General features: G+C 38.2%; 1 protein-coding gene across 1 annotated transcript; it reads right to left on the bottom strand.

Moving 5' to 3' along the window:
- Positions 1 to 6864: 6864 nt before the first annotated feature.
- Positions 6865 to 8134, bottom strand: LOC143595554 (putative GPI-anchored protein At4g28100). The gene is made up of 2 exons (XM_077074540.1): positions 7548 to 8134; positions 6865 to 7376 (listed from the first exon to the last, which is right to left on the bottom strand). The coding sequence occupies exons 1-2, from the start codon at positions 8124 to 8126 to the stop codon at positions 7044 to 7046; spliced, it is 912 nt and encodes a 303-aa protein (XP_076930655.1). The 5' UTR covers positions 8127 to 8134; the 3' UTR covers positions 6865 to 7043.
- Between the last annotated feature and the right edge of the window lie 5092 nt (positions 8135 to 13226).

Below are 13226 nucleotides of genomic sequence, written 5' to 3'. Positions count from 1 at the left end.
GTCAGTGCCATATTTACTGAATCTTTCACTGAGCCGGCGGTGACTGTTTCTGCGGGCTCCTCCGCAGCGGCGACCACGGTTGTGAGTTCACCTACGGTGAGTTCACCTCCGTTAGTTTCTACCGCGGCGGCCTCCACCATGCCTCCTCCGTCGTCGGCAACTACGACCGATCCTTCAGGTATGTTTGGGGCTTCTCGTCAACCTCTGCCTCCTTCCCATCTGCCTGACTTCTTGGATGGATTTCCCTTGGGTTCAGGTGATGGGTTTGGCGGCTATCGGCCTGTTGTCGACCCTACAGGTGCGTAGGGTTCTTTTGGCCCCTTTTTTTATATCATCTTTTCCTAACTGCTTTTTGTTTTTGCAGTGTCGGATTCCAATGAAGTGTATGTTCCACGATGGAACATCCGCCGAGGAACAACCCTTCGCATGCCTGTGGAGTGCGTGGAGTGGGCTCGTCACGCAGCTCCCAGTGGTGCGTTGGGGGAAGCAATGGCTAGCTATCAGGAGGGTAGGCTAACCAATGAGCTTCGGATTCTCCTGGCCCGGATGCAGCCGCGCGTCGAGCTGCTTTGTCGTGAAAACGACAAGTTAAAGGCTGCGCGTATCCAAGAGGTGGCTCAGGCGCGGGCTATCCGGGAGGAGAACAGGAGACTCTCCGCCGTTGCTGCGGAGAAGGAAAAGGCCTTCAAGGCCCTCGAGGTTGAAGTGCAGGCCCAGCTCGAGGCCCGTTCCAAGGCTGCTCAAGCTGTTAATGAACAGCTTAGGTTGGCTAAGGAAACAGCGCGGAACGCAACCGAGAGGGCCACCAAGGCTGAAGCTGTTGCTGAGCCTCTACGCATCGAGAATGAGGAGCTTAAGACCAAATTAGAGGGGCTCCAACAGGCTCATGATGCCTTGGCCATGGAAGACGCCAAGAAGCTCCAAGAGATCTTGGAGGGGCATGCTTGACCACACTGAGCGTAAGCTGAAGGGCGTCGAAGAGGCTGCCGCTAAAGATGTGTTGCTTGCCAACCTTACCAAGAACGAAGCCGAACGCGCCCGTGATGAAGCTCAAGCTGCCCTGCAGGAGGCTCTGGTTACCAAGGAATGGCTTCTTCGAGAAGCGTTGTCTCAGGTATGCGTAACTTTAAATATCTTTACGCTTTTCTTTAGAAGAGTTTGATATATTTCTGTTTTGTAGGTTGTGCATCGGGTGTTCACGAACACATCATATGACGATGCGATGAGCGCAGCCCTCAATGCTTCTCATGAGGATGGGGAAAAGGCTGGCTTCCTGCTTGGTCTAGGGTTTGTTGAACAAGGTATCCCGCCTTCCAACTTCCCTCTTTACAATGTGGATACTGAAGCTGCATATGACCAAGCAGTGAATCAGTATGCTGCCTTCCCACATCCGGTGGTGGAGAAGGTGAACGAGATTGCTGCTGCTGATGATGGGCTAGCTATCCTTAAAGCTTTCCTTGAACCGCCACACTCTACTGATGGTGCGGGTCCAAATGGAAGTGGTCCTGAAGCTTGATCCTTTAGATCCCTTTCCACCATTAGAGTAGATTTTTATTTTTGTACAGCTTCTTTTGTATGCGGGTATGTACCCAGCAATCTTTGTAATATTTGAATTTCGATGGAATAAAGATTATTTGCTAATGCCTTGCCTTGTTTATTTCGCGCATATTTTGATTTAACTTAGCAATTTCTTTAGTACTTAGATAAATTAACTTTTCAACGTGGCAGATAAGTTAAAGTTTCGCTTCCTCTTTCGTGATTGTGCGGATAAGACGGTCACTTGCACTTAGTAGGATGGCTAAACTTTACCTATATCTGACCTGCGTGGAAGTTTTCCTCATCTTTTCCTTTGAAATCTTCTAAGTGTTTTAAATAAGTTAACCTTTCGACGCGCGGTTGCCAATAGGTTAAAGTTCAGTTTCCTTTATCATGATTGTGTGGGTAGGACCGTCACTTTCATTTATTGGGATGACTAAACTTCACCTATAGCTGACCTGCGTGAAGGTTTTCCTTAGAAATTTTTACCGTTTTATGTGTTTATGCGGATTTTGCCGCCTTCCACACGCAACGACTTACTTCTTCCCATATTTATGCGGTGAATACCGGCATATCAGCGTGGGAAGTTCATAAGTATAAAGGTAAGGCTATCAACACAACGTGAAAGGAGAATCATTTCCATTAGAAGTGGCTCTAGGCCTTTTCTTTACAAGTTTGGAATTGATCTACATGTAACATTTGCGTAATTGAGCTCTGTTCCATGTTCTTGGGATAGGAGTGCCATCGAGCCTTTCGAGCCGGTATGCGCCTTTTCCCAAAACTTCTTTGATAATGTATGGTCCTTCCCAGACCGGTGCCAGTTTTCCTGGGCGCTCTTGGTTTGAAGCTTCGTTGTTACGCAATATGTAGTCTCCTGCATTGAAGTTGCAGAGTTTTACCCGCGTGTTGTAGTACTTTTGCATTTGTCGCTTGTAGTTTTCTTCACGCGCTGCGGCTAAGTCTCTGCGTTCCTCGGTTAGCATAAGGTCTAACCGTCTTTCCGCATCATTGTCTTCTGGCTGAATCAAGACCCTTGGTGAGGGTAAACCAATTTCGACTGGGACCATGGCTTCAGTGCCATAAGTGAGGCTGAACGGGGTTTCTCCCGTACTGGCCTTTTTCAGCGTTCTGTTTGCCCAAAGGACGTGTGGAACTTCGTCTACCCAGCCGGATCTGTGTTCCAGGAGTCTTTTCTTTATGCCTTCGACGATCCTTTTATTTGCTCTTTCCACCTCACCGTTACCTTGCGGGTGTGCCACTGAGGTAAAGGTGTGAGTGATTTGAAGTTCTTCTAACCACTTTTGTAGCTTCTTGTCAGCAAAGTTGGTGCCGTTATCACTCACCAAAGTCTGTGGAAGTCCAAAACGACAAATAATAAATTCCCAAATAAATTTTTTAATATGTTTTGCGGTTACGGATAATCTGGGGGTTAAATAGATGTTTCCCACGAGGGTTAGGTCCGGCAAAGAAGGATGTTCTTCAGATGACCTGCAAAACAGACACCGTGAGCTCGTCACTGAGAATGGGGGGGGTTTCTCCTTGTGACCACCCTCCGGCGTGAGAATCAGACTAGATTACTCTGAATATAAGTGTATATTGAGAGAAATAGCTAGTGAAGGTAAAATACCAGATGATGATACCGTTCTAAGGTGTTGGAGTATTTATAGCCGAAGGTAGGTTTCCAAGCAGGTACAGCCAGCTGTAGAATATTCCTGTTCTACCAACTATGGGCTACGCACGTGCCATGCTGGTTGGTGGGTAGGCAGCGGCTGATAGTGACAAGGCCGGCTGTGTACTATTCCTTTTCCACCAACTGCAGGCTATGTGCGTGCCACGACAAGGGTTGGTGAGTAGGCAGCGGCTAATAGTGACAAACAGTACTAGAGCATGCTCCTCGTACTGTTTGTCGGTGAGCTGTCACCCTGTGATTGGTTCATGGGCTGCTTTGGTCAGATCTTGTCTATTTTGTCCATACCTTGGCAGATATAGTACAAAAGATCTTCCAGAAGCATACAGACTGGCTCATTTGGGCGGGAGTATTCCCGCCTTGCTCATTCTTTCAGGTGACACTGAATTATTTAGTGCCTTGTGCGTGTAGCCTTGCTATTAGTGCGGGTAGCTTTCCCTGATGGCTTGTATCCGCAGCTGCGGGGACAGGCGGGATACTTCACCATTGGGAGGCTTTCCCTGCGGGAACAGCTGGCGTACTGCGCGTAAGGTCTTCATCTCTGAGCATGGTGGGTCCTGCTGAACCAGTTGGTCCTTGCGCAAACGTCCCTCTTCAATGTGAGTCTTGCGGGTCCAACTGGGCTCTGCTGGGACCTACCTCTTCAATGCAGCAGGTCTACAATCACATAATGGAAAATTACTTTCACAAACTTGGTCACACTCTATACCTATAAATGTCAGGTTTTAGCTAAAAATTAAATTCAGAGGATGAAAACTTAATCAAGAATAAGGGGAATGACAAATATATACCTGAGGTCAGGAGACACAGAAGAAATACCATGACAAGCGTTAACCTTAACATATTTCTTTATTTTTTGCAACTGCTAAGGCCTAAGTGCATGCTAGCCTGTGTAGTATTAAGCATGCTTATACAGTACGTGGACCAGAGGACGAAATCAAAGTTAACTATGGGCTATTGATTATAATCACTGATCATTTATTTCTAAGTATATAAAACATTTCAAACAAAAATATATTCGGATACAAATTAAATTCATATTTGAGCGCAATATTTAACTTTAATTTATTCGCTAATATGGGCTATGAGAAATATCGTACGTTTAAGTTAATTTATTCACTTCATGCAATTAAGATTGCTGATCTTGTTCTTTTACGTTCCTTCTAACAAAGATTTTTTATTATGATATTAATTCATGCAAGACTTTTAAATTGTTGGAAACAAATTCGAACTTCATATATGGTATATACATTATACTAGGGGTGTGTAGAATACCAAATTAACCGATGAAATCGAACTAATATAATCAAACGGTACCAAAAGCCGGCGGGTTAGTTTAATGATTTTATGAAAACCGACATTAGTTAGTCGGTTATTGTTAACAAGGTTTCCATACTCATCAAACCCAACCCAGTTATATATATATATTTTTTAAAATTATAAGTTATATGTAATTTTTAAATGCTATGTAAAATCTATGTATAGAAATGTGTAATAACAATTTATTCCATAATAAAAAATTTCAAGCTCAAACTTCCAGAGGCAAATAATGCCCATTTACATTGTTACGAGCTATTTTTAGCTAAGCTCAAATTCATAGTTGACCAACACAACTGATCCGCTGTAACCTTTAAAATCAATTAACCAAAAACCACCATAGGCGATCGACTATGGTTATGGTTATGGTTATGGGCCAAAACCGACATAAACCAACCCATGCACACCCTATCTTATTAATCTTGGCTAGGATCGCTAGACGATCAAGCAACCCAGCCCCCATATCCTTGTGTGTGCGTGTGTATGCAACTTTCCATGCTCATATCTTGGCCTCAATGTGGGAGAAACACATGAAACTTAATCAACAGCTGGAAGACGGTGATTGATATCTTTGAAAAATGATATCAAGGTGGAAAGCATCCAGGTTGTCCATGGGTGGGAGGTTAGTACTTGTAAAATCGGTATTAGATGCATCGCTAGTCTATTATTTTTCACTATGCAAAGCCCCGGTTACAGTTTTCGAACGATTGGAAAGATTAAGGCAAGATTTTCTTTAGGGAATCACATCGGAGAAGTGGAAAATGCATTGGGTTCATTGGGATAAAGTGGTGGAGAGTAAAAAAAAAAAAAAAAAACAGGGGGATTGGTCTTGGATGGTTAAGAGTTATCAATTTAAGTTTGCCCGCGAAATGGTGGTGGCGTTACAAAACAAAACCGGAAAGGCTTTGGAGGAGGGTAGTAAACGGTATTCATTTTAACGATATCTCTTAGTACAGTTTTTGTAAAGCATCTTAATACATTTTGCCATTCTAGGACATTAATCATATTAAAAACGTCATTTTAGAGAAATAATTATATAACAATAGATCAAATTACGGAGGCATGGGGATGGGTGAAAAGACAAGCATTCAACCGTGATTCTCTCCTTTAAACATGTGCCATCTGCAAACCGCCAATTTTGTATTGTGATTCTTTTACTTGTTTTTACACACTAACTCTTATTTTAATATTTTTATATATTATAAAACTATAGAAGTAGGATTTAGTTATATCAGGAAAACCAGAGTCAAATTGTTAGCACAAATAAACATAAACGAGACCGACATCCTCATACAATACTCAAATACCTCTTTTACGGTAATATTCCTAGTTTTTTGGTCCATACAAAACACCCGATTCCATTTATTATTACTATTTTTATTAATGGCAAATGAATAAAGCCTAGTTACGTGTGCTAATTTAATGACAAAAGGCGACTTCAAGCGTCAATGATCGATGATAATTCTTGATAGCCCAAGCTAACCATCTTTTAATCCAGTAAAACATGTAGCACGAAGGCCAAACTACGATAAGCCCGATTGAAATCGAATTCGAACTTCAGACCTTATAGCTTTTAGCCCAAATCTTTACTTCCACTCCAGCGTCTTTATTACCTATTTTCCCCATTTTCTCAATAATTAAGCTAATTATCTATTATTGTATCCGGCCAAGGCCATGACATAACGGTTTTGTGGTATGGTATTCATATCTTCAAAAGTTAGAAGATGATGGGTCTAAATTCTTAAAATTAGTTACTAATAAAAAAAGCAAGGATTTTAAGCTTAATGAACATATAAATTTAACTCGTTTAACAAATGAAGAAATTTAAATACTCTTATTAATGCTGAATATGACCAAAAAATGGTCGTTACATAAAGTTTGAAACTTGGCATATGTTTTTTAGTTTACCTTTTTTCTTCTTGATAACATTAATCAATAAATGGATCATTGCAAATCCAACCGTTGTTTTCAAAATTCAGATGGATCGAGTTTAGACTCAACAATGGTGAAATATTGCACTTTTAATAATATTGATTTTAATACCGTATTAAATATCAGACTCGGTTAATGTTAATACTAATACTAAATACATAATAAAAACAATAAACTTCAAAAGTTTCTAATTTTATTACATTTTAAATAATAAGACGTATTTCTTGTTAATGTAATGAAATGAAATTAGATAAAATAATAGCATTTAAATGAATAAGTCCATACTCAATTTAATTGCAAATAAAATGTTATCTTTTGGTATACATCCACATCCACTAATCTAACTTTTTTAAAAAAGTAATAATAAAACAAATAGCACAACTTTAGGAGTTTTGTTTTTTAGCAATAAGGTATCATCACAAAATAAAAAGCAAGATTAACAAGCCCTAGTGATATACACAGTGGAAGCAAAAGACCAAAAAACCCTCCCACTGTACTAAGCTTACCAACTAGCATCACGTGACCCCCCGTATCAGTCAACATGCATTCCATACTCAAAATTCAAAAACAACTAGACAAAAACCAGCAAGGACAATATCGTCATTACAACAACAACACGTGACCAACATGATAATGATGATGACGAAGAATCCGACGACGGTTCCGATTTATCAAACTGTAATGAATCAACGGCCAACGGCATGTTCTCCTGGTCCGGACTACACTTGGACTCATGCGTGGGGGCACTGTACATCAAGGCGCGCATTACAGCAGAAACCGTCGGTATGTACGCCGTCTTGTTACGTGCTAGAAGCCACGTCAGTCCCATCAGCTGACAGTCCAGCTTCATCATCTTACTCCTTTGGTCATCTTTTCCTGTTCCATTTTTGCCCTCCCCATTTAACTGTAAAAATAGATTTAAATGAGTAAGTGAAGGGTATATTAGTCGTATTACCGTTATTCCATTTTTACCCTCTCCATTTAACTACAATATTATTGATATTGGTAACATATTTAAGATTAAAATAATTAAGTGAAGGGTATTTTGGTCATTTTTACACCCAATAAAACAAACCTTTTGTAACGAGCTAAGGCACTTGGTGCACCCGGCGTAAGACGAATTCCGGCAGCTCTTTTCTAGGGTTTTTACGGCGGCGGTTGGCGTCACGTTCGTCGTGAGATTGAACGCTGCCGGGCACGTAAGCGAGCCGATATGGTGGAGGCGGATGCCGCAAAAGCATGAAATAGCGTCACACGTGGCATTAGGTTGCGGAATGCGAATGTTCCGTTTCTGCAACGAACTCTGCAACGAATTGACGCATTTCTGAGAGTCATCAGGTCTCACCGGCATCGTTTCAGTGGCCGCAGAAGAGTTTAAATTCAGCTCTAGAGCCGAACGAGCGTGAGCGGCAAAGAGCCAGGCGGCGAGAACAGGACAGCAGCGGCTGCGGTCGAGGTTACGGGCGCAGGCGGCGTTGAGTCCGCCGAAGAGTTCATCGGATAAGTCTAACCGGCAGGAGGGAGCACCGGTCTGGACCGGGAATGAGGGGACGGTGTTTGGTGGTTTAATAGGTTGAGTGAGTAGGGCTGAGGAGGATGGGTGGAAGTGGAGAGATGTGAAAAGGATGATGAGAATAAGAGTGAGTGGTTGCATTTTAGGGTTTAAAGGTGTGATGATATGAATGGGTTTTGAGAAATTGGAAAAAGAGTAGAGAAAAACGGATTCGTGTGTGCAGAGAGAGTGGGTGATAATAGAGGGAAATGGTGACTGAAAAGGTTTGTGGGTCTGGGTGGGGTCTTTTCTTTCTCTTTTGCCTTTTCTGCTCTTTCTTAATTATAATAATTCTTTTATACAATAGTGTGATTTTTAAAAATAGTCTCCTTTTTTTTCATTTTTTAATTTAAAGTAAATAACAAACTTAATTAGTGTAATTGCCTTTACTAATGAATAGTGATATTAAACGGCAATGTTAAAAGGCAATTGCTCTAGTGATATCAAGGTTTTGAAAAATGTTTGTTTATTCAAGTTGCGAGGTTTTAAGTAACGTGATAGACATACATGTATAAAGTATATGTGCATTTAAAGAGTATACGAGTTAATAGTTTAAACAAAATTAAAAGTTAAAATTGTTAAATATTAGAGTTCATTTAGGTGAAACATAGAAGCAAAGGGTGAGTTTGGGGTCGGAAAAATATGGTGTCGGTTTAATTAACTTTGTTAATTTTATTTTCTTTTTGTAATTTTGCTATTTCCGTTTATTATTTATTTCTTTTCTTTGTTAGTTTTGTGCTTCTCGCTTCTTACTAAAATGAAACATAAACAAAGACTAAAAGAAAATAGTGGAAAAGATCCGGATGCATTCATTCTCGTAGATTACAGAAAAGACGAATTTCAGTTTTATAACCAATAAAACTTAGTTTGATAACTCGGAATGATTGTTGTAATTTTAAGATGAAAATGAATTAGTTGTACGTACACCTGTACTATGCTCATTATGAGGTTTTATAATCTAATAAAATTTGATTTGCCATTGAAAAAGAAATTAAAAGAATATATTGTTGTTTAATATCTATAGATTTACAAAATTTTATCTTGTGAAGCAAAATTTTTTAAACTACAGAAAAAAAAACACACACCTATACGGCTAAACACTAACATTAATTAAAATCACATTTAAAACACAACAATCCTCTAACCAAGACTCATTTTAACCAGGAGCTTACTTTCACTACTTATTTAGCTACTTTAGGTCGTTGTAGTCCATAAATAAAAAGAAAACTTTATCAGAGCTTGCATTCGATGCCGTTGTCCGCGGACCTTTTGATTGACCATAGATGCGAACCGACCGACCGCTACCTAAGAGAGCTAGTGATTCTTTAGGCTTGGGTTCTTCACAGTATTTGGGATAGTCTCTATAGCAGCCTATTTATGGGTTCTTCATTATCGGTCTGCAACATTCCCGAATTTCATGTGACTCTTGCGTGAATTAATGTTTTGAAAAATAGAACCTGTTGTTGGGATCTCTTTAGAGTTTGTAACTTCATAGACAAATTAATAACTACAATACATAAAATAAAATAAAATTATGTATAATGAGAGTACAGAACTAAAAATGAGTTAATTACACAGTTGGTCCATGCGGTTTTCAAAAATAATGAATCTGGGGTCTAAGTTTTTTAAGTAACATATTTGGGTTTAGTGGTTTTATGTTGAGTAAATTTCATCGATGGTCTCTACGGTTGAACCAAATTTTAAATACCATTCTTAATGTTAATTTTTTTTTTATCAACAATCCATGCCTATCGGTTACCTTTTATCTTTCATCATTGGTTTAAAAATGTAAGACCGGGTGTAGTGGGGCGCTTTCCACATCAAAAAAGCCTTAAAGCGTGGGGGAACACCCCCTCCCCCCACGGGCACTTTGGGCGTTTTGGAAGGGGGGGGGGGGGACCGGGGGAGCGCTTCCCACAAAGTGTCGGGTGGGGAAGAAGTTTATTTTTAATTGATGGGTTGGTTTATTTGTATTATTTTGAATAAATAATAATATTATAACGAGATTAATGATTAGTAGAGGTTCCATCAACTACACCCATTTTTGTCAAAAAGCTCCTATGGTAACGTGACGCCACATGATATAAAATGCTCTCATATAGGCTCCATCCACTACAGGTCTCAGAGCATTCTTAGTCAATTCTCTAAAAATATGTGATGGGGATTTGTAAATTATATGGTATGGTTATTAGTGGTTGTGGATAGAGAAAAGAGAAAATGTTATACGTGAATTTAAATTTTGGGTTTTACTGTTCACACAGTATAATTTTTTAATATTTTCTAAAAGTGGTTCTGAATAAGGAAGAGAGAAAAAATTATAAAAGCATAATAAGTATTATTTAATTGAAAAGGAAAAAGAAACACAGTAGTTTTCTTATAATTATATAGATATTGATAGGGAATGGGATGGAAATACTCTATCATGATTAGTTTTTGGAGTTAAAGTCAATATAAATTTACTCGTTTACCTTGTTTTTAATAAACAAAAGTCATCATCCTCATCCAGTGTTGCAAAATCACGACTAGGCGTCGATTAATCCCCGATTAATCGTTAATTCCTATTTCACTGATTAATTTTTGGCTAATAGGCCAATGATTAAATCCAACCAAAATCAAGATTAATCGAATTAATTGGCTTTTTCTAATGAGGTTCTGACCAAAATTGATGGTTTCTCGTGAGATTCCAGATAAAATACACGGTTTCCAGATAGATTCCACTAATTTCCAGCTAAAATGTTTTTGTGTATGTATACAACTGAAAATTACATGTAAAAATGTGTGCGTGCATATATAAAACTGAAAATTATACATCAAACTCTGATCCGATCGATTAATCGCAGTTAATTTCATTAATCCTGATTAATCGTTAGTCACCAACCTATCACGTAACTAACGATTTTTACAACACTCTAGTACTACTCATCTCTGTTATGAGAGTGAGAGGGAGAATTTTTTAGAGTTATTTTGTTTATTAAAAAAAGGGTAAAAGGTCAATTAACTTTGTCTTAGCGTCCAAAACTAGTCAGGTTATCTATTTGGACCAAGGATGAAAGAGAAGATGGTAAGGAAGGACTGTAGATGCAATTTTTTAAACATTAGAGAAGGTATATAAAATTTGACTTAAATTAAATGGATCTTGACCTAAATTACGTGGATCACCTATCGAATTAACTTTTTTAAATTTGTAACAACATCAGTTGTATTAAGGAAAACATTTGTTATTTTAATTTTAATTTTATATGAAATGACCAAACTGCATATAATTGGTGAATTGTTAATATTGATTCTCTCGATACTCACCTAATTTGAGCTTACATCTATAGAAAACAATGTTACAAATACCGTCATATAATTAGGGGTAAGAGGGGTGTCTAGAGAACAATTTCGAGCATCATCATCACGTTCTTTTGTCTAATTAACATGTGTATGTCCAATTACAAGAACATTTTAATTGGCAATTAGTATTTTGTGTTTTTAGGCCTTTTGATGTTTATAAACTTGTCTAATATGAATTAAAAGTTTAGAATTTTTGTAATTTTATGAACCGTGGGGAATGATTATATTTTTTTGAACGGCCAACAAACATAGAATGCCTAGGTACTCCGTACTGGATGACCCAATGGCTAAAGACCACCCAGTTGACATAAACCAGTCATACGGAGCCCTTAAGCGCCTCCAAGTTATCTCCAGTTCTGTGGAAAACACACCCGTCCGAAGGCCCACTGGTGGTAAAACACGAAAACCCTCAGGATCGAATTGGATATCACAAAGATCCCAGTCTTTCTTCATTGAGCCACTAATGTTCTCCCAAAGTGCTGTAATTAAGAATTAAACTTGGATCTCTGTTAAAAAAACCCAAACTTACTAATATTACATCACATTGAAAAGGACAAGTGACGAATGATTACATGACTTGACATTTTAAAATAGCAAAAAGTGGAAAAGAAATTCAAAAGTAAAAGTGGTATTAAAAAAAAAGAATGATAAAAGGAGAGGGAAAAGAAAAACCTTGGGAATTCAACATTGGTTCCTCTACTCGAGAACTTTACAAGTTTACAGGATGCAGTATCTGAGTGTCGTTGGGTACCTTTTGTCACTTTGTTAATCCCAAAACCCCATGCACAACCTTTTTATATAAATAATTGTATCTTTTTTTTTGTTAAAGACAACTTTATCTTTCAATTTTCCTTTTTTCATTATACTGCCCTTTTCATTTTCACCTACAGTTAATTAAAAGGCCACTATGATATCACGGATTTGATTCATAACTTTCATTATTATAGATTTAGCCTCCAATGTCCAAAGGCCCAAACCAATGTATGAAGATAACACTTTTAGCCCATAGAATAAAACCTTTTTATTAATTACGTCTGAAATTACCAAAATACCAATTAAATAAAATATATATATATAAAGTCCTTATCGGCTCCACCCCTTTTAACAAAAAATAAAACTATTTGTGTGGGTCACACTTGAAGCACTAAAACCACAATTTAAACTTGACGTGTCGTGACCATGTATGTATGTCATTAGGGCTGTAAACAAACCGAACGAACACGAACAAGGCTTTGTTCGTGTACGTTCATTAAGAAAATAATGTGTTTACGAGCGGTTCACGAACACTTACCGAACGATATTTTGTGTTTGTGTTCGTTCATTAAGGAAATAAATGTGTTCACGAACGGCTCACGAACACAAATAAAATCGGCAGAGCCTAGATATTGAGACCGATGTATTCATCAATGTAAATAATGAAAACCTATAAACGAATCGAATGGACACGAACAAGGGCATGCTCGTGCTCGTTCATTTAACTTTAAAAGAACACGGACACTTAATCGAACAAATATTTATGTTCATGTTCGTTTATATAAAAAGGGGCATTTGTGTTCGTTTGTTTATAATCTAAACGAACATAACTAAACAAAGATAAACGAACATACATGAACAAATGTAAATGAACACAAACAAACATAAATGAACTTAAATGAAAATACTTAAATGAACACAAATGAAGAAATATAAAACTTTAAGCAGATGACCTATATAGATAATATTTAATTATTTTCTATTAATACATAAATGAACATAAATAAACAGACATAAACGAACTTAAATAAACGAACATAAACGAACATTCATGAACATAAATGAACGAACGGAAAATGTGTTCATGTTCGTTCGTTTAATTAAACGAACACA

This window comes from Bidens hawaiensis, unplaced genomic scaffold, assembly GCF_021521415.1.
Source record: "Bidens hawaiensis isolate Kalapana, Puna unplaced genomic scaffold, B.hawaiensis_p1.1 tig00045325_1, whole genome shotgun sequence".
Lineage (NCBI taxonomy): Eukaryota > Viridiplantae > Streptophyta > Magnoliopsida > Asterales > Asteraceae > Bidens > Bidens hawaiensis.
Note: the sequence above shows the minus strand (reverse complement) of the source record. Positions and strands in the feature narration are given on the sequence as shown.

What these genes read in the sequence shown, in the direction of transcription:
- LOC143595554 (XM_077074540.1), bottom strand. Translation starts at nt 8,126, where the DNA reads ATGCAACCACTCACTCTTATTCTCATCATCCTTTTCACATCTCTCCAC. An exon ending in GCCTTAGCTCGTTACAAAAG is followed by an intron (nt 7,377 to 7,547) that starts GTTTGTTTTATT and finishes CTATTTTTACAG; the next exon opens with TTAAATGGGGAGGGCAAAAA.